At 36.3% G+C, this 22,250-nt stretch overlaps 1 protein-coding gene across 1 annotated transcript in view; it reads left to right on the top strand.

Moving 5' to 3' along the window:
• Nucleotides 1-20,595, top strand: part of LOC107713579 (SH3 and PX domain-containing protein 2B-like) — a 45,806-nt gene extending 25,211 nt beyond the window's left edge. The window contains exons 5-12 of the mRNA XM_016519135.1: nt 4,989-5,080; nt 5,740-5,765; nt 5,991-6,026; nt 12,484-12,618; nt 14,861-15,087; nt 18,238-18,345; nt 18,917-19,042; nt 19,156-20,595. Coding sequence (XP_016374621.1) covers nt 4,989-5,080; nt 5,740-5,765; nt 5,991-6,026; nt 12,484-12,618; nt 14,861-15,087; nt 18,238-18,345; nt 18,917-19,042; nt 19,156-20,595 — 2,190 coding nt within the window. The remainder of the gene's footprint in view (nt 1-4,988; nt 5,081-5,739; nt 5,766-5,990; nt 6,027-12,483; nt 12,619-14,860; nt 15,088-18,237; nt 18,346-18,916; nt 19,043-19,155) is intronic.
• The last annotated feature ends 1,655 nt before the right edge of the window (nt 20,596-22,250 follow it).

Genomic DNA, 22,250 nt, shown 5'->3' with positions numbered 1-22,250 from the left:
TGGTCTGATGAGACCAAGATAGAACTTTTTGGCCTTAATTCTAAGCGGTATGTGTGGAGAAAACCAGGCACCTGTCCAATACAGTCCCAACAGTGAAGCATGGTGGTGGCAGCATCATGCTGTGGGGGTGTTTTTCAGCTGCAGGGACAGGACGACTGGTTGCAATCGAGGGAAAGATGAATGCGGCCAAGTACAGGGATATCCTGGACGAAAACCTTCTCCAGAGTGCTCAGGACCTCAGACTGGAACTAAGGTTTACCTTCCAACAAGACAATGACCCTAAGCACACAGCTAAAATAACGAAGGAGTGGCTTCACAACAACTCTGTGACTGTTCTTGAATGGGCCAGCCAGAGCCCTGACTTAAACCCAGTTGAGCATCTCTGGAGAGACCTAAAAATGGCTGTCCACCAACGTTTACCGTCCAACCTGACAGAACTGGAGAGGATTTGCAAGGAGGAATGGCAGAGGATCCCCAAATCCATGTGTGAAAAACTTGTTGCATCTTTCCCAAAAAGACTCATGGCTGTATTAGATCAAAAGGGTGCTTCTACTAAATACTGAGCATTTTTCAGTTTTTCTTTTTTAATAAATCTGCAAAGATGTCAACAATTCTGTGTTTTTCTGTCAATATGGGGTGCTGTGTGTACATTAATGAGGGAAAAAAATTAACTTAAATGATTTTAGCAAATGGCTGCAATATAACAAAGAGTGAAAAATTTAAGGGGGTCTGAATACTTTCCGTACCCACTGTATATTATTATTATCACAGTTAAAAAATGTTTGTGCTGCTAAAATGTGGAAGCCTCAATACAGTGTCAGTTATCAGGATACAATGATGAACAAAAAGTTAGCAAGAACAGCATTTTTTTATAGAAATATTTTGTAACATTTTAAAGGTCTTTACTGTCGTTTCTGATGTATTAAATGCATCCTTGCTGAATAAAATTATCAATATATAAAAAAAAACAAAAAACCTTAGTTATTCCAAACTTTGAAATGGTGATGTACGTCTTAGCATTCAGCAAACTTGCTTTATTTAAGAACATTTTCGTAGAAGTTTTTCAAAGTGTTAAGCAGAGCGATCACGTATAAATTCTACTGCTTCAAGCCAGTTTTCTGTGGTGGTCTGCGCTGTGAATTGAATTTGCTTAACATAAAAGACTGCTCCGTCTTAAGTAACTGTTGGGCTTTTGGTGTAAGGGTTAAAGAGGGGGAAAAAAGTCAGGAATCCACATTTGGCAGCGTAATGTCTGCTTTAGGGCTGGGGTTTGGAGCTGCGCTGAGTTAGCCTTCGTCAGCAGATCATGGCTTTTTGTTGATTTTTTAAAGGGCTGTTTCTAAAGGAAACCGCTTTTTAAAATGTTGCTTCAAGTGTTCTGTTTTTGAGGGTGCCTGTGTGAGCGGTCATGATCTGTGACTCGCCGAAGGAGGATTTCACCTCTAAAAACAACATTTAACAATCATAATTCAGTTCCAGTAATTCAAAGCAGCCCTCACTTCCCAGACACCCACTGTAAACAAGCAGTGTCATCATCAGCTGATGAATCAGTGCTGTCGCGTGTTAGCTAGAAGAAATGATGCCGGCGCTGGATGTGCAAACATCCTTAAAACGCCTGCTTTAAATAACATCATTATTGTTTCACAGTTTTTCCTGTTTGGTGCTACTAAAGCAAAAATGCAAAAACATAAATGTATATGTAAACTTATATAGGTTGACCACTGCAGTCTGATTTATCAATGACTCTTAATGAACCCGTTCTTTTAGACAGTCAGTTTTACTTGGACCCCAAATAACTGATTCCAGTGGCTTGTTTTGATCAGTTGCTTATAATATTGCTGTCATTTTTGTGCTCTTTCTAACCATAAAATAAAAGTCTATTAATGTCTTTTAAATTGAATTAAATGTTTAAATTTAAACTGACGCAACAAATGAGCACTCAGTCACATACTGAGTAGTAAGGAAACTTGTTTCTGCCATTGAATAAAAAAAAAAGGTAATTACGACTTTATCTCACAATTCTGACTTTTTTCTTGCAGTTGTGAGTTTACATCTTACAATTGACTTTTTTTCTCAGAATTGCATGATATAAACTCGCAATTGTGTTACATAGTCCGAATTGCAAGATATAAATTCAGTTTTGAGAAGTCAGAATTATGAGATATACTCACAATTGTAAGAAAATGTCAGAATTGCGAGCTGAATCAGACAGAATCTCACAATTCTGAGAGTAGAAATCAGTATCGCAGCATGTAAATTTGCAGCTGCGAGTTATAAAGTCAGAATTGCTGTAAAAATATAAATCGAGTTTATATTTTGCAATTCTGACTTTATTTCTCACAGTTGCAAGTTTATCTCATAATTGAGTTCTGGCAACCACAGCTGCCGGTATTTTACCGTAAATGTCACAGATTTTATTTTACAGTGTAGAAACTATATTTATAATTATAATAAGAACATGAATACTATGAATTCAGGACATACTAGTCTTTTTACACATTGCTTTTCGCCTACTATGTATTTAAAAAGTAGCCATATTCGGGGCATTATTATAAAAGTAGGCATTATTGATGCATTAGTAAAATGGATATTTTAGCTTTTCAAAATAAAAAAGCACTATAATACACTTGCATACAGCAGTCGAGAGGGAAGTGAGTTAATAAGCGTCAGTGTAAACGCCCCCTTCAGCTGACCTGCTCACTTTTAAGTGCTGGAGCAGGATCTATATTAATTGAGGTGAAAGGTCAGAAATGCTGTTAAGAAATAACCAGAGGTTCTTTTGACTTGAAAATCAGGCATATTGATGATTACTTTTTTTTTTTTATCGAAAAAAAATAATAAAATACGTTCATATCCCACAAATGAAATTTCCTGATCTTCACCTTCATGAAAATAGCCCTTTAAAGCCTGACATAAATTAAATAAGTCATAAAAATTTCATAAAATGAAACCGTTTATTGAAACTTTAAACAATAAATACATTTTGAATATATGATTTTGTTGTTTGGTATCATATTTGATAAATCAGGCTTTTAATGGTTCATATTGTACGATATAGGAGAATATTGCACTCAAATGTGAGAAAAAATAAACGGCACAATTTTATTCAGAAGCAATAATATGTTGATATTTATGTGGCTAAAATTAAAATGAAACTGATGCTTGTAAAGTAAATCGATGAGATCTTAATAACAATATAAGAGAGACTACTCACATAAAATGATCTCCAATAATATGTATACTAACAATAATATAGTAAGATGATATTTAAATTCTTAGTTTTATGATCAAAGCTCTAGTTTTTTTCATATAATGCAATACAATATAATGTACTGATAATTGAGAGATGAACAAATAAACATTCCTCAAAAGCCTGATATAAAGCCTCATATTTAATACTTGCAATGATTTACATTTACACATTATTTAAAATAAAATGATTTATGGATAATCAGGTAAATTGTATTTACTTGGTTCTAAGATATATTGAAATATTACTAACAATATAAAAGTTATTCTTAGCTTTACTGGTAACACATATTAACTGTTAGCTGGGAGTTTTTCCTCAATAAACTCCTAATTACTGCTTATTGATAGTAAGTAAAGTAGTTGTTGTAGTAGTTATCTTTAGGTATTGCATCGGGTTTAGGGATCTAGAATATAGTCATGCATTAATATGTGCTATAAGTACTAATAAATAGCTAATATGCTGAAAATATGCATGCTAATAAGCAACTAGTTACTAATGAATAGTGTTCCCTAATCTAAAATGTTACTTTCAGACGTGTACCACAACCTCAAGAATTAAACTAAAAATCGTTTTACTTGCTAAAAAGTATGAACTATCACTCAGACGGTGTACGTCTTTCATGACGATAATTTATAGACGTGTATCAAATATAATACAGTAGGCTTTATAAGGTTAAACTTCCAATATGCCACTCGCAGAATAAATAGTACGGTATATACTGCAGTGTTTAGTGAGCAATAACCTGTTCCTTTATGAACTTATCACGTGGCCTTCTGTGGTGATATAGATGAACATTCATCTCTTTCTCTCTGTCTCTCTCCCGCGTACACGCACATAAAACAATCAAGGTAATGCATCCACCCAATAAAGTGCATTTACTGTAATTGGCCTCCATATACCCAGTGTCTTCAGGGAATGGTAATGAGCGAGGAGGTCAGGTACTAAACCCTGGGGAGGCATCAGTCTGTGGACATCCGTGGAAAGCGACACGAATAAGATCCTTCATGCAAACCCAATGCCGAGAGGCAGACCCGTCTTCAGCCTCCCATCACCCCTCATCTCATTAAAAACAAGCTTGATTTTGCCATTCAAAACAGCCTTTTCATTAAGAAAACTGAGCATTGGGCAAACGTGCAATTGCAAGAGTAATTGGCGAGTCTAAAGCAATTGTGAACATTTGGCCCAGGCTCTGCGATTTTAAAAGCCGGGTTAGAAAAGGACACCTTGCGCAGATGCGTCCGAGTGTGAGAATTTAAAGATTCCAGGTCAAGCATCATAACTCATGACGTCTGTCTGAAGGACACTGAAGCAGCACTCCGCTTTATTACATTAAAGCTCCTCAGCCAAAATATACAACAGCAAAAAGCATCTTCTGTCAGCACATGGAGCTTTATTAGATGTGAGACTGGATCTGAAGCTGGATCACTGCGAGCCGAACACGCGGTTGATAAAGCAGAAACAGATTGCCATCAATGCCTAGTAAAACACAACCCATCTGCCCTCATGCATGCCTCTGATATGAAAGCATAACACTAAGATTCAGAGCGATTATGCATTTGAGGGCGTTCTGCGTTAAAATAAATGAGGATAGAAACAAAAGAAATGAATGTAGAGATGAAACAACTTATGGTTTGCTTCCTAAATGCTTCAGAATTTGAAAACGTAGTGTATGTGAATTGATGACTGACGCTTCTGAATGTGTCACAATAGCGAGTAATTGTGTATATTTTCCCCTCAGGCCCTGATCCAGCTGCCAGTGTATATTTCCCAATGCGAGGAGGTTCGTGTGTTCTTTGAGACGCGTCCTGAAGACCTGAACCCACCCACAGAGTACGTTTGCACTCCATGCAACACACACACACACATATTCAAAATCAGTCAAAATGACACAGATAACTTAATGAGCCTTAGTTTATATTGAGATTAATAAATCAATAAATCAATAGCCACTAGCTACTTTACAGCTCACCAAATCAACAATAAGGATTTTTTGAAAAAATAAAAAATATAATAATAATAAATAAATAAATAATCTTGTCATGTATAAACACCGATTTATAGTGTGATTAAAATAATAATAATAATAAAATTAGATATGATAACGTTTACCTGAAATAAAATAAACATTAACTAAAACAAAATATTTAAAAAAAAATTGAACTTATTTTGTTTCAGCTAGTTAACAACATTTCTAATTTTCATTTGATGATATTTCATTTTATTTTTTGAAGTACTAAAATTATATAAAAAAAATACAAACAAAAACAAATACAGACATATTTAAAGAAAATAAAAATAAAAATTACACTGAAACTAATTACTAAAACTTTAACTAAAATTAAAAATATATATCAAATTATTAACAAAAACTATAATAGTAATATCAATGATACTAACACATAATAGTTAGTAGTGTATCATGGTTCTAAAATTGTTTTTACATACTTACTAAGAACATGAATATCTAACCTGCATATCTTCGTTTACAGGGAACCCGGTGGAAAAAAGAAATCGGGTAAGAAAATGATTTTGTGAGAAAGTGCCATGCGTAAGTTGTTTGTAATTCACGTTGGCTGTAGTTAGTGTGCCCTCTGGTGCACACTATGCACTTCATAAATGTTTCATTTGAGGTACAGAATGTGCAGCTCGCACCCTTTACTCTGGATGCTTTCATTCCTTTGTTACCTGAACTTTTCCACCTTCGCCCTCACTCCTGCTCTCATTCATGTTTCCTCATCAGGCATTGTGGAGCGCGCGACTTCTTTCCTAAAGAGAGGTAGTAACAGACACTTGCTTAGCCATGCTCTGTGTGTGTGAGCCCTCGAAGTGCGGCGTTTCTTAGGTGGGCCAGGGCTAAGCTTTGTGCTCTGTTCCTGTGTGATGTGCATGGCGGTGGTTTACTGGAGGACCATTTAGCAGATAGTTTAGTAACTGGTAGGGATGTAGCGATGCACTCCGAGCCGATTGAAATTCAATAAAAATATGTGACGATTTAAAAAAAAAAATTTAAATTACCCCATGATTTGCTCACCCTTAGAGACTACTCACATAAAATGATCTCCAATAATATGTATACTAACAATAATATAGTAAGATGATATTTAAATTCTTAGTTTTATGATCAAAGCTCTAGTTTTTTTCATATAATGCAATACAATATAATGTACTGATAATTGAGAGATGAACAAATAAACATTCCTCAAAAGCCTGATATAAAGCCTCATATTTAATACTTGCAATGATTTACATTTACACATTATTTAAAATAAAATGATTTATGGATAATCAGGTAAATTGTATTTACTTGGTTCTAAGATATATTGAAATATTACTAACAATATAAAAGTTATTCTTAGCTTTACTGGTAACACATATTAACTGTTAGCTGGGAGTTTTTCCTCAATAAACTCCTAATTACTGCTTATTGATAGTAAGTAAAGTAGTTGTTGTAGTAGTTATCTTTAGGTATTGCATCGGGTTTAGGGATCTAGAATATAGTCATGCATTAATATGTGCTATAAGTACTAATAAATAGCTAATATGCTGAAAATATGCATGCTAATAAGCAACTAGTTACTAATGAATAGTGTTCCCTAATCTAAAATGTTACTTTCAGACGTGTACCACAACCTCAAGAATTAAACTAAAAATCGTTTTACTTGCTAAAAAGTATGAACTATCACTCAGACGGTGTACGTCTTTCATGACGATAATTTATAGACGTGTATCAAATATAATACAGTAGGCTTTATAAGGTTAAACTTCCAATATGCCACTCGCAGAATAAATAGTACGGTATATACTGCAGTGTTTAGTGAGCAATAACCTGTTCCTTTATGAACTTATCACGTGGCCTTCTGTGGTGATATAGATGAACATTCATCTCTTTCTCTCTGTCTCTCTCCCGCGTACACGCACATAAAACAATCAAGGTAATGCATCCACCCAATAAAGTGCATTTACTGTAATTGGCCTCCATATACCCAGTGTCTTCAGGGAATGGTAATGAGCGAGGAGGTCAGGTACTAAACCCTGGGGAGGCATCAGTCTGTGGACATCCGTGGAAAGCGACACGAATAAGATCCTTCATGCAAACCCAATGCCGAGAGGCAGACCCGTCTTCAGCCTCCCATCGCCCCTCATCTCATTAAAAACAAGCTTGATTTTGCCATTCAAAACAGCCTTTTCATTAAGAAAACTGAGCATTGGGCAAACGTGCAATTGCAAGAGTAATTGGCGAGTCTAAAGCAATTGTGAACATTTGGCCCAGGCTCTGCGATTTTAAAAGCCGGGTTAGAAAAGGACACCTTGCGCAGATGCGTCCGAGTGTGAGAATTTAAAGATTCCAGGTCAAGCATCATAACTCATGACGTCTGTCTGAAGGACACTGAAGCAGCACTCCGCTTTATTACATTAAAGCTCCTCAGCCAAAATATACAACAGCAAAAAGCATCTTCTGTCAGCACATGGAGCTTTATTAGATGTGGGACTGGATCTGAAGCTGGATCACTCCGAGCCGAACACGCGGTTGATAAAGCAGAAACAGATTGCCATCAATGCCTAGTAAAACACAACCCATCTGCCCTCATGCATGCCTCTGATATGAAAGCATAACACTGAGATTCAGAGCGATTATGCATTTGAGGGCGTTCTGCGTTAAAATAAATGAGGATAGAAACAAAAGAAATGAATGTAGAGATGAAACAACTTATGGTTTGCTTCCTAAATGCTTCAGAATTTGAAAACGTAGTGTATGTGAATTGATGACTGACGCTTCTGAATGTGTCACAATAGCGAGTAATTGTGTATATTTTCCCCTCAGGCCCTGATCCAGCTGCCAGTGTATATTTCCCAATGCGAGGAGGTTCGTGTGTTCTTTGAGACGCGTCCTGAAGACCTGAACCCACCCACAGAGTACGTTTGCACTCCATGCAACACACACACACACATATTCAAAATCAGTCAAAATGACACAGATAACTTAATGAGCCTTAGTTTATATTGAGATTAATAAATCAATAAATCAATAGCCACTAGCTACTTTACAGCTCACCAAATCAACAATAAGGATTTTTTGAAAAAATATAATAATAATAAATAAATAAATAATCTTGTCATGTATAAACACCGATTTATAGTGTGATTAAAATAATAATAATAATAAAATTAGATATGATAACGTTTACCTGAAATAAAAGAAACATTAACTAAAACAAAATATTTTTTAAAAACTTGAACTTATTTTGTTTCAGCTAGTTAACAACATTTCTAATTTTCATTTGATGATATTTCATTTTATTTTTTGAAGTACTAAAATTATATAAAAAAAATACAAACAAAAACAAATACAGACATATTTAAAGAAAATAAAAATAAAAATTACACTGAAACTAATTACTAAAACTTTAACTAAAATTAAAAATATATATCAAATTATTAACAAAAACTATAATAGTAATATCTATGATACTAACACATAATAGTTAGTAGTGTATCATGGTTCTAAAATTGTTTTTACATACTTACTAAGAACATGAATATCTAACCTGCATATCTTCGTTTACAGGGAACCCGGTGGAAAAAAGAAATCGGGTAAGAAAATGATTTTGTGAGAAAGTGCCATGCGTAAGTTGTAATTCACGTTGGCTGTGGTTAGTGTGCCCTCTGGTGCACACTATGCACTTCATAAATGTTTCATTTGAGGTACAGAATGTGCAGCTCGCACCCTTTACTCTGGATGCTTTCATTCCTTTGTTACCTGAACTTTTCCACCTTCGCCCTCACTCCTGCTCTCATTCATGTTTCCTCATCAGGCATTGTGGAGCGCGCGACTTCTTTCCTAAAGAGAGGTAGTAACAGACACTTGCTTAGCCATGCTCTGTGTGTGTGAGCCCTCGAAGTGCGGCGTTTCTTAGGTGGGCCAGGGCTAAGCTTTGTGCTCTGTTCCTGTGTTATGTGCATGGCGGTGGTTTACTGGAGGACCATTTAGCAGATAGTTTAGTAACTGGTAGGGATGTAGCGATGCACTCCGAGCCGATTGAAATTCAATAAAAATATGTGACGATTTAAAAAAAAAAATTTAAATTACCCCATGATTTGCTCACCCTTTTGAAGCACTTTTTTGGGCTTTAAAATCTCGACCCCATTCACTGCCATTATAAAGCTTGGAAGAGCCAGGACATTTTTTTATGTAACTCCGATTGCATTCGTCTGGAAGAAGAAAGTCATATACACCTAGGATGGCTTGAAGGTGAGTAAATCATGGGCTAATTTTCATTTTTGGGTGAACTATCCCTAACTAAGTCGCTTGAGATGTTAAACGAATCACGATACAGTTGTGGGGGTTTATATGAATGTATCTCTGACTAGGGCTGCACGATTATGACAAAAATCATAATTGTCGATTATTCCCTTGAAATTGTAATAATTGCGATTATCAAATATACATCGGATTGGTTTCTTCTTTAAATTATAAAAAATATGAATGGTATTATAATGTTATACTGAAACTAAAACAATGGAAAAACCCTTAAGATAACATGTAGAAAGAAAAAAACATATCTTAAGCATGCAGAATAACATAAGTGGACTTTGAACGATTAATTGCCGCTTTGAACGATTACGTAATTGTGGCATCCGTAATTGTAATTGCGATTAGAAATTCGATTAATTGTGCAGCCCTATCTCTGACTGTCTTCAGAAAAGTATATTGCATAATAAAGTAGTGTTTATTAGCGCAGTGCTGCTTTGTTTATCTCTGCTGTTCCACAAGCGCCACCTGCTGTTAGAGATTAAATCTGCGTCTCATTCAGCCCGTCTGCTGTTTGTTTCGTGCAGATATGTTTTATATAGCATAATTTCACAAGGCTAAAATTCTGTGCTTCAAATGTTGAAATTATACAATGCAATTTAAATCAAAAACTGCTCATGCGGCATGTATACAGCATCTTTGTTTGGATCATGATTAAAATATAGCAGTTTTGTTAGTTGACATATTTAAATTTCACAAAGAAATGTGCAGCATTTTGTCTGAGAAACAATAAAAGGACACGTTTTCATTTCTAATTTGTCTTAAATCTCATTTTGTAAAAAAAAATCTTGAGAAAATCGAATTGTGAAATCGTGAGTTGAGTGACTCGTTACATCCCTATGTAATGCTACAGGTAATAGTTATAGTGTTCCTTTATAATAGTAATGCTTTAGCAATAAAGCAGCAGTTAATTATGACTTTTTCTTCACAAAGTAGAAGAGAGCAGCACCTACACCAAATGGACACAAATACATTCAAAACCATATTTTGAGTTCAAATATGCATGTTTTTGACATGCTTTGTGAGATGCATAGTAGTGATTCTACTCAGTACTGCAATATTTTAAAAATAATGGAACGAATTTGATCACTTATTTTATAATTTAGCGCATGACTGGTGTTTTTTGTGCTCTTATGAATTAATTATACTCTCTTCAACCTTGTGATTAAAATGTTCATCAGGGCTGTACGATTTATATAATCATTTCTGTAACTTACTTAGTCATTCAAAATTGTAAATGCTTTAGACAGTGTGCAGCTTCTGTGTTGAATTCAGTAGAAATTACACTTTATCTGTGAATGATTTCAAAATAATAATAAGCGAGGAATATTGTCTATAGTAAACAAAATTACATTTACATTTACTCTCCTCATGCTGTTCCTTCTTTCTTTTTCATTCTACAGAAATGGAGACATTTCAAACTGTTCATGCATTATTTTCCATGCAATGAAATTATTCAGAATATATTAAACACAAATGAAGATTTTTTTTTTTAATGAAACCCGAGAGATTTCTGGCCTTTCATTGAAGTCTACACAACCAAAATTTAATTGATTCAAAAAGTTAATAAAAATGTTGTCAAATGAATCCATGTGTGTTCTGAAGAGACACAATTGCTTTATATAAAGAACAGATTTAATTTAATATTTAATTCTCATATAAACATTGACCAATGCATGTACATGGAGCTCATAAAATATTAAAATGTTCATCAGGGCTGTACGATTTATATAATCATTTCTGTAACTTACTTAGTCATTCAAAATTGTAAATGCTTTAGACAGTGTGCAGCTTCTGTGTTGAATTCAGTAGAAATTACACTTTATCTGTGAATGATTTCAAAATAATAAGAAGCGAGGAATATTGTCTATAGTAAACAAAAATTACATTTACATTTACTCTCCTCATGCTGTTTCTTCTTTCTTTGTCATTCTACAGAAATAGAGACATTTCAAACTGTTCATGCATTATTTTCCATGCAATGAAATTATTCAGAATATATTAAACACAAATGAAGATTTTTTTTTTTTTTTATGAAACCCGAAAGATTTCTGACCTTTCATTGAAGTCTACACAACCAAAATTTAATTGATTCAAAAAGTTAATAAAAATGTTGTCAGATGAATCCATGTGTGTTCTGAAGAGACACAATTGCTTTATATAAAGAACAGATTTAATTTAATATTTAATTCTCATATAAACATTGACCAATGCATGTACATGGAGCTCATAAAATATAGTCAACAGGAGCTCAAACATGCAAGTACATACGTTTGAGCTCTTCTGAATATTAATTTTGTGATGTTTTTATGAACTTTTTGAATAGTCAAAGTGTAGGTTGCGTGGACTTTCAATGGAGGGATGGAAATATCTCAGGTTTTATTAAAAATATCTTCATTTGTGTTTTGAGCATGAACAAAAGTCTTTTGGCTTTGGTACGACATGAGTGTGAGTAAATAAGAGAATTTTCTTTTTGGGTGAAAGATCACTTTAAGTTGTAAACATATGCATATGAGATGGTTTTGAGAGAGCCTCATGAAATCATTCACAGACATAAGCAGATCAGTTCAGCTGGAACACAGTCAGTATCTGCTTCAATGATTTGGTACAAATCACCAAACTAATCTTCATGCGCTGCACTGGTGTTTTATATTGTGAATTATATTGTTTTAGGCTCTATTAAATGTGCTTTGCAGAATAATCAAGAAATTTTTTTGTCTAGAAAGCCCTTAAAATTAGCCATTTAATAATTATTCCATTATTGCCGAAGCAGTGTTGCTGGTTTGGTGCGGGTTTGTTTCCTTGCTAAACCCTCGGGCTTTCCTGCTTTGATCTTTTCCGATCACGTTTGCTTCTTTCTTCTCTTGTGGTGTTGGTGGGACACCAGGAGAGCTGTCGATAGCTGTCCCCTCTGTCCCTGCAGGAGGAGACTCGTCCTCAGCGGACCCGCTGCTGCTGGAGCAGTACGTGGCTGTCACCGACTACGAGAAGCAGGAGAGCTCTGAGATCAGTCTATACGTGGGGCAGGTCGTGGAGGTCATCGAGAAGAACGAGTCTGGTAGGAGCCTTCGCTGTTGTTGTCAGTCTCTGCCATTAGTTCCTCCAGACCGTATTCGCCGTACGCAGAGTTTTATAAATACTGACTTTCAAAAACTATGGAAGTCCGATTCCGACACTGAATTAATTTTAATCTCACAAGACTTTTTTTTCTCAGAATTCCGTGATATAAACTCGCAGTTGTGAGTTATAAAGTCAAAATATCGGGATAAAACTCACAAATCTGACTTTTTTTTCACCATTGTGAGTTTATATCTTGCAATTCTGAATTTTTCTCACAATTCTGACTTTTTTCTCGCAATTGCGAGTTTATATCTTGCAATTCAGTTTTTTTCCCTCACAATTTCGAGTTTGAATCTGACAATTCTGACTTTTACCCTGTAATTCTGCATTTTTTTTTGCAATTGCAAGTTTATATCTTGCAATTCTGTTGTTTTTTTCATCAAAATTTCGAGTTTATATCTTCCAATTCTGTTTTTTTTTCATCAAAATTTCGAGTTTATATCTTGCAATTCTGTTTTTTTTTTCCTCAAAATTTCGAGTTTATATCTTGCAATTCTGTTTTTTTTTTCCTCAAAATTTCGAGTTTATATCTTGCAATTCTGTTTTTTTTTCATCAAAATTTTGAGTTTATATCTTGCAATTCTGTTTTTTTTTTCATCAAAATTTCAAGTTTATATCTTGCAATTCTGTTTTTTTTTTCATCAAAATTTCGAGTTTATATCTTGCAATTCTGTTTTTTTTTTTCTCAAAATTGAGTTTATATCTTGCAATTCTGTTTTTTTTTTCCTCAAAATTTGAGTTTATATCTTGCAATTGTTTTTTTTCATCAAAATTTTGAGTTTATATCTTGCAATTCTGTTTTTTTTTCATCAAAATTTCGAGTTTATATCTTGCAATTGTTTTTTTTTTCTCAAAATTTCGAGTTTATATCTTGCAATTCTGTTTTTTTTTTCCTCAAAATTTCGAGTTTATATCTTGCAATTCTGTTTTTTTTTCATCAAAATTTTGAGTTTATATCTTGCAATTCTGTTTTTTTTTTATCAAAATTTCGAGTTTATATCTTGCAATTGCGAGATATAAACTTGCAATTGTAAGTTATAAAATCCAATTCTGAGGGAAAAAAGACATATTTTCTTAAAATTGTGAAAAAAACAACAAAAAAAGACGAGCATTAAACCATGTCAGTTGTCAGTAACAAGCAGAAAACAGACTCTCAAACATGAGAATCAGGTTAAATGTTTGAATGAATGATCCACACTACAAACTGCAAATACAGAAGGCTTGTATATTTAAAGTCCTTTAGTAAAATTATACTTTCTTTATTTCATCATTTTGCATTGAAATTATAGAAATGTCTCAAATAATACATAAACATAAGCAAAATGTGTTTTTGTGGTGAATTTTTATGAGCATTAAAAATCAAATAGTTTCAGCAACTTGTTTCTTTCCTGGATTAATCAGTGTTTTTGAACTAATCGATTAAATCAATGGTTAAATTGCTCGCTCGTTAAGACAGTCACTTGTCGCCACCTACTGGCAAAACGATGCAAGTTGCATTGAAGTCACTGAAAACCACCACTGAAGCATGCAAACACAGACAAGTGGAGCCATACAGGGCTTTTCATTTTCTTCTGTGTCCGTCAACTTATATGTTATGTATATGTTTTATGTATCATTCATTTCCTTAAGAAAAATGAATTTACTGAAGGCTACCAGGAAAGCTATAATTGGTTTATTAAATTAATTCACAATATGTGCACATTCATTAGGCTATCAATCTTATGCATAATGTGCTGAAAGCAGCTTCATCACATTGACAATTACGAATTAAGCGAATCACGTAAATCATAGCCTACAGGTGAAAACGGCCCTAATTATACAGTATCTGTCAGTTGTTTAAATGTTAACAACAATACATCGTAGAACTGTTAAATATTAAATGTTAAGTTTAGTTGCTTAATATCTCACACTTTATGGCCGTTAGCTGAAGCGTTGCGCGGCAGCCTCTGAACTGTAAAGTGAAAAACATTTTCACACTGATGAGCACAGCTGATGAAAAAGTCATCTATCTTGACTTTGTGCAATATCCTTGAAGCACCAAAGTAGAGTTAATATTAAGCTATTATTTCAAAAAATTTATTAAATATGAGGCCCAGCTGTTAAATGAATAGCTCAGCCTAAAATGAATATTCTGTCATCACTTACTCGTCATGATGCTCCGAACCTGTCTGATTTCCCAGGTTGGTGGTTTGTTAGCACTGAGGACGCTCAAGGTTGGGTACCAGCCACATGTCTGGAGGCTCAGGATGACCCTGATGATTTCTCTCTACCAGCAGAAGAAGGTAAAGAGTCCTGCTTGTCATCAAATGTTCCTCATCAGCAGCAACAGCAAAACAAAACAAAAAAAAAATACTCCTGTTTATTCAGATCTGGGATCTCTAAAGATGTAGTGTGTATTTTTTTGAATGCTCATTCCTAGTTTAATATACAGAAACTATAAGAATGACTAGAAGTAAGTCAGTCATGGGTTGTCAAGAGTTTAAACTCTTTTTGTGGCACTTTCACAACATTTCTCTGTTTGAAATTCCCTCTAGCCCTAAGTACTAAACGGGGTTTCTGCAGGATTTATGAAGGTAAATTTAAGACTTTTTCAAGACCAAGTAAAGAAAATTCAAGGAATAAATTGAACGGAACACAGTAGGTCAATATGGTGTCTAAAATTAAATGTCTTGCATTAGCGACGCTTCAAAGTTTGGAAATACAACTTCCAACATATTTCCATTACTTTTCATTCATTTTACCAAAAACAAAGAAAATCTCAAGGTTTGAATAGTTCTCCTCACAAACGCTAGAATATGATCATAACTTTTACTGTACCTTCGGATTTGTCTTGTTTTTCAATGCAAATGTCTGAAGATTCTTAAATCAGGATACTTACTTGAGAATCAAAATTACATGAGATGAGAGGCCTGATCAAAATGAAAACATTTTCTGAGGAACTGATAAAAATGAGTGAGTTTATGATTAAAACTAGAACAAATATCTGCCAATATGCTCAGAAAATCAACTTAATTACTTAATCAGAAAAGTATGTTTCATGCCGCATTGACAGATATTTGATCTCGTTTTAAGCATAAACTCACTTAGTTTCAGTTTCTCAGATAACAAGACTTCATATGTTCAGTTTTCATCTAAAGTAAATGTATCTTGATTTAAGGATGTTTATATATTTACACTTGAAAACAAAAATACTAAGGAAGATGTTCATTTCTTGCAGTGCATGCAACATTTAATGCCACGACTTTAAATTTAAGACACTCTGCTCTGATTTAAGCACTTTTTAAGGCCTTTTAAAGGTAAACAATGGGTGTCTATAAGAAAAACATTCCTATTTTAAACTTTATAAACCATTGCATTGCGAGAAACTCGCATCTTGCTGAATTTAACCAACTAAATATATAGAAAAAAAAAATATATATATATGGCGAACCTTGCTGAACCAGATAAGCTTGTTTTTGCAGTTCTGTTTAGTAGCACAAAAATTGCACATTTCACCATATGTTTTAGAGGTTAGAGTTTTTCTCACTTCTTCATATGTAGTCATTCTGCACTACATGGCAAAGAGTAGATATTTGGTAGGCCAGCATATCCAGTATAAAGAAACATGACCTGAAGGTTTTCACATGTGTCTGCTTGCTCTCTGCTGGAGTGTGCCGGAGATTCTGGTCACTGCCGAGGCACGTTGGTCGCCGGCGTACTTTAGGGGATCTGTTCAGCACAGGCTTTGGCCAAGGTGGAGAGCACAGCACTTTATCACTCTATTGTGACGATGGTCTCACCCACGTATGCATGTGTTTCCCCTGCATGAGGTGCATGCGCTGCAACCTGTACGTCTCCTAGAACCATCACAGCACGAATGGGGGAATTGCAACACTGGTGCCATTTTTTTAAAACAATACTTTCATTTTACTTTTAATTTCTGGTTTGCAAAACGAATTGCCAAAGCTCATGAAATAACTCATGCACCTGTGAATTAGATGGTGTTGATTGATGCATGACAATTGATCATGAAAACCCAATGTCAAACAATCAAACACAATCACAGTTTAAACAAACTATAGGAACAGTTCACCTGCTGTTAATTTACTCACCCTCAGGCCATCCAAGATGTAGGTATCTTTTTTTTTTTCAGAAGAACAATAAAGAATATTTTTAGCTGAAATGCAAGTCAGTGGCTGCCCGTCCTTGAGAATAAAAAAGCATATCAAGGAAACCAAAATGAATCCCTGTGGCTCCTGGCGATATATTGAGGTCTTACGAAGCGAAACGATCAGTCTGTGCAAGAAACTAAATATTATTACTTGTGATCCAGAGCCGCAGAAAAACAGTCCTGAGTGATGTCCGGTTCATGAACGAAACATTCTTTTGAACCGGTTATTTTTTAGTGAACCAGATGAACCAGTTCACCGAATCAGACTGAATCATATGAAACAGTTCGTGGCTCGAGCAGCACAGACCTACAAGTTACTCAATCAAAACTCACTTTTCAGATGCCTGAACTGAGGAAATAGTTCGACTCGGACTGAAGACCGATGAGCCACTGAAATGCGCATGCGTGAACTGAACACTTGAATAAAGGGGTGAAATGAATGTTTTTATGGTTTCTCATGGTTTATGTAAAAAGGTGAGCTGATGAAGACTAGTTTATTTACTTTATATGCATTAGACATGGAAAACATCCGCGTTTCACATCATTATTGGCTGCTTTAATAATATAATTGTGTATACGTTATGTCATTGCGTGATTATGTAAACAAACTGGTGAATTCAACCAGTTCATTGAAAAGAACTGTCCGAAAGAATCGTATTTCCCCGTTTGCCTGAGGCTCTGGATTACGAGTAATAATGTTGTAAATAATCTTCAGTTTCTTGCACAGACTGATCGTTTCGCTTCATAAGACCTCAATATATCGTCAGGAGCCACATGTATTCATTTTGTGTTCCTTGATATGCTTTTTTTATTCTCAAAGATGGCCAGCAGCAGACTTGCATTGTAGGAATCACCAAGGACCACGGTTTCAGCTAACAATCTTCTTTGCTGTTCTACTGAAGAAAAACGTTTTATTTGCTGCACCTGATTGGCTGTAAACTGTAATGCAGTACTGAATGACCACCCGATTTCCAAAAAAAGGGACTTTGGTAACGCTTTATAATAACTTTCATTAGTAATATTCATGAAATAATCTTACAATATTACTGTACTTTTGCTCTAGTCTAGTATAATGTCAGAATGAACCATGTATTCACACAGTTTCACTCTGTTTATTTTGTTCTGTTTTGTGCAGTACAACTAAAATATATGAGATCACAGATAGGAAGTGTATATATGTGTGAGTTCAAGCTTAAGTTTGTATCTGGCATAGAACTGAATCTGTGAGATAATAATGCAAGATTTGCAATTGCGTTTGGATTATGTCACTATTTATGCATCCACACGTGGAAAACGCGATTTGCAATTCCTTTTGAAAATAGTCTGGAATAGCCTTCCATAAGAAAGGGTATCCGGCGTAAAACAAATATGCAGATGATGTACTGTGGCAACCGCTAACAAAAACAGTCAAAAGTAAGAGAGACAAAAGATTGTGGCCCTCTAAACTCTGCCCTCTTCTCTTCTGCAGAAGCAGGAGCGCGACAGAGACCTCCACCACGCCGAGATCTTTCTATAGTAAGGGTGATCATTTACAATTGCATCTCAAATATTTCTAATTCTTTCTTCAAGGTTCTACAGGGAGTATCAAGGGGTGCTTCTCATTCTTATTTGTGCATCCTTGTTTCCTTTCCTCGCTTCCTTTCCTCACGTCTTCTTAGCTCCACCCCGTAAGGTGCAAGGGAAAGATACACCTGTGTCTCCTCACTCATGACTCTTCAGGAAGCTTCCTCACTCCTCGTTCCTCACCAGGGGTTCTCAACTCTGGCCCTTGAGGTTCACCTTAATGCAGAGTTTAGCTCCAACCTTGATCAAAGTTGCCTGCCAGTAACTTTCTAGAAATCCTGAAGACCTTGATTAGCTTGTGCAGGTGTGTTTGATTAGGGTTGGAGCTAAACTCTGCTGGAAAGTGGACCTTGAGGGCCAGAGTTGGGAACCCCTGATTTAGAGAATTGAGATGCCCTTCAAGATGGCTGCATTCAACTGGGCTGGAGAACAGAGGAGCGAGGAAACAAGGAATCGTCAATTTGAGGATTGAGAAGCACACAAGGTTTTGACATGTTAACTCTTGGCCTGTCTCTTATTCCAGCCGCGAGGAGTGAATCTGCCTAAACCTCCAGTGCCCCCACAAGTAGAGGAGGAGTATTACACCATAGCTGACTTTCAGACAACCATCCCAGATGGTATTAGCTTCCAGGCAGGAGTGAAAGTTGAAGTGAGTATAACAGCAGACAAAACTTCGGCTTTCATTTTTGACTAGTTCTCAAATGAACGCATCTGGATATTCCGCATGCATCTCTACATTTACCTCACATCTTGTACTCTCAGGTCATTGAGAAGAACTCTAGTGGCTGGTGGTACATTCAGATCGAAGATAAAGAAGGCTGGGCTCCAGTCACATTCATTGACAAATACAAGAAGACTAGCAATGCCTCTAGGCCTAACTTTTTGGCCCCGCTTCCTGGTGAGATGGGTCAGCTGAAGCTTGATGATACCTCAAGCAATAATACCAACTCTGAGCAAAGTTGGTCCAAACCCCTGCCAGACGAACCTTCATCCAACTCTGATTTTTCCACCCGTTCCAAGCTGAGAGATTGGAAGCCCAATGCAGTTAAAGGGAGCTCTCCTTTTTCAGGGCCCTTACCACCTCCTCCATCCTCACCCACGGCTGAAGAGAAGCCAGCTTTACCGCCAAGGAGAGAATCCATCAACAAGAGCCTGGAACTGGAGGACAAACCCAAAGCAGACCTTCCTAAACCTCTCCCACCCAAACCACCAACCCCAGGAGTCATCGTCCCATTGGTGATTCCAAAAGCTGCTCCTCTCAAGCCAGACAAACCCCCAGAGATGAAGGAGGAGAAGAACAAGCAACTCTACCTGCGCAATGAGATGGGCTTGTGTGGCCACAACATCTCAGCCAAGGAGGTGAAAAAGTTCAACCTAAAGCATGTGGCCAAGCAGCCTCCCAAACCCAAAGCAGATTCGCATGAAGACAAGCCGGATTTGGCCAACCCAGCCCCGTTCCTCAAGCCGAAACCAGTGGTCAGACCAAAGCCCCCCCCTGCGGCCAAACCAGAGCCGGTGGCCAAGAATGAGCTGGACATCACAAACCTTCGGAGTAAGCTTCGTCCATCTAAACCTCCAGAGCTGAGCAGCAACTCGAGTGATCCCAACCAGCAGAGTGATACTCCCTCGAATAATGGCAGAACAAACGAAGAGTCGAAATCCCCCAATAAACAACAAAACGGCCATGACCCATCAGAACCAACTAAACCACCTACAATTACACCAAAGGAGCCTCCCCAAAGGCCATCTGTGGCACCTAGAAGACCTCCTCCACCAAAGAAGAGCTCTGAGTCAGCCAGTCCAACAGACACCAAAGCTCCCCAAAAAGACTTGCCGGAGGCCAAGCCATCCGCCCCTCCTCAGAGCAGACCCCCGCCACCCAAAATGAAACCAAAAGACAAGGAGAAGGAGGAACCCAAGGCCAAAGTACCTGTGCCACCAAAGCCCCTCATTAAGACCGAAAAACCAGGGCCTCCGAGAGACAAACTCCCACCTCTTATCAAGGATCCGGCCAAGGAGGAGCTGTTCTTAGCTGTGGCGGACTTTGAAGGAGACGAGCAGACGCCTGCCTTTAAAGAGGGTGCTGTTTTCGAAGTTCTGGAGAGAAGTAGCGGTGGCTGGTGGTTTTGTAAAAATGTGAGCGATGAGCCGTATCAAGGATCCGGCCAAGGAGGAGCTGTTCTTAGCTGTGGCGGACTTTGAAGGAGACGAGCAGACGCCTGCCTTTAAAGAGGGTGCTGTTTTCGAAGTTCTGGAGAGAAGTAGCGGCGGCTGGTGGTTTTGTAAAAATGTGAGCGATGGGCCGGTGATGGAGGGCTGGTTCCCTTCCAATTACCTGACAAAGAAACCTTAGGTACTCTTGACACGGCTGCCTAAAGAAAACTTATTTAATTAACATCTTTTATTTATGGGAACTTTTTTAAAAATGACATTCCATCCTTTGCAAGTTCAAACATCCGTAAAAATTTGTTTGCTTGCTTTTCTGTAACTCCTTTCTCTTTTGGGGAAAACCATGTGTGCTTTCATATTTTAGCACTGAACATCAAGGTCCTTGCCTAATCTTATGTTAATCAAACCTTATATGTATCGCTAAAGGTTTAAGTGACTAGCAATATATAACTGACTTTTCGCAGCGTCCATGATATTGTGCCTCAGTATAATATGCAAAGTGCTCTGTGCTTTTGCCGTAGATTATGCAAAACATGATGTCTGTCAGCAGATTAGAAACAGAGTAGGATTCTATATTACATTGAAGCTTTTACAGAAATTGGTCTGCTTTCTGATTCTAACACTACAAAACTCTACAAATCATGTTGCTTATCTACTTTCTCGAGTAAAGGGAAGGTGCAGAATGAGGAGAAACAAGAAACATAAACACATGGCCTTAAGATTTACAGAACAGTGGCACCCATTTCTCGTTTCATTTTTGATTTTTGTCACATGAATGTTCTAGCAAATATTGATAAAAAAAAAAAAGCAACCCCCTTTAGCAGTGCCAATCATATACATTAGTGAATAACAGAATACCTCAGAATAGCCATAATATCGTCATTATTTTATATGTGAGTATAGCCCAGTATTTTCATATCACTGACAAAGGTGCTTAGATATTTTACAGTCATTTTCAAATGTTTTAACATTTATGCTTGACTGGTTTCAAGCAAACGTGTGATAAACGTGTTTATTTTTAACACTACATTTGAAAATGTGGTTATGTTACTAAAATATTTCTTGTCTTTTTTGACAGTTTTGTTTTCCATTCATTTATCAGAAAACAGTGTTAAGCAGGTGCCCAGTCTGACCTGACAATACCAGGAGCACTGAAAATATGCTCATTTTGCTCTATGGTCATCAGCTCCTAGTTGCTATAAAATGCATTCATAAAAGCACCCCATTTATTAAAAAATGTGCAACAAATGCAAGTGCCTGAGTTTGGAAAGGATAATGGAAGGTGTTCTGAAGTTTTTGCAAGAAAATGACTATGAGAAAATAATAATAATAAGATGAAGGATAATAGAGAGAAGAGAGTAAATGCTGCAAGTATGAAACTTGAGTTTCATAGAAACATAAAATTTATGTTGAAACTCAAACCAGTTAAAAACGAACAAAGGCAAGATGACATTGGCAACCTGTTTGTATTTTTTTTTTAAGTATTTCTGTGATGTTTTGTCCATAGTATTTCAAGTTTTGACAACGTTTTCTTAATGTAAATCAAATAAACATTTCAAATAGTCAAAATGTTTTATTATTTTGAGCAATTCCATTTATACTGGTATTAAACTGTAAGCGCGAGCTATCAACAGTACACTTTTTTTTTTTTGCTGTCTTCTATTTATTGTCTTTTTTGAGTTTTCTAG

Source organism: Sinocyclocheilus rhinocerous, unplaced genomic scaffold (assembly GCF_001515625.1).
Source record: "Sinocyclocheilus rhinocerous isolate Xijiao unplaced genomic scaffold, SAMN03320098_v1.1 scaffold599, whole genome shotgun sequence".
NCBI lineage: Eukaryota > Metazoa > Chordata > Actinopteri > Cypriniformes > Cyprinidae > Sinocyclocheilus > Sinocyclocheilus rhinocerous.
The sequence above is the reverse complement of the archived record's forward strand: the minus strand, read 5'-3'. Positions and strand labels throughout refer to the sequence as shown.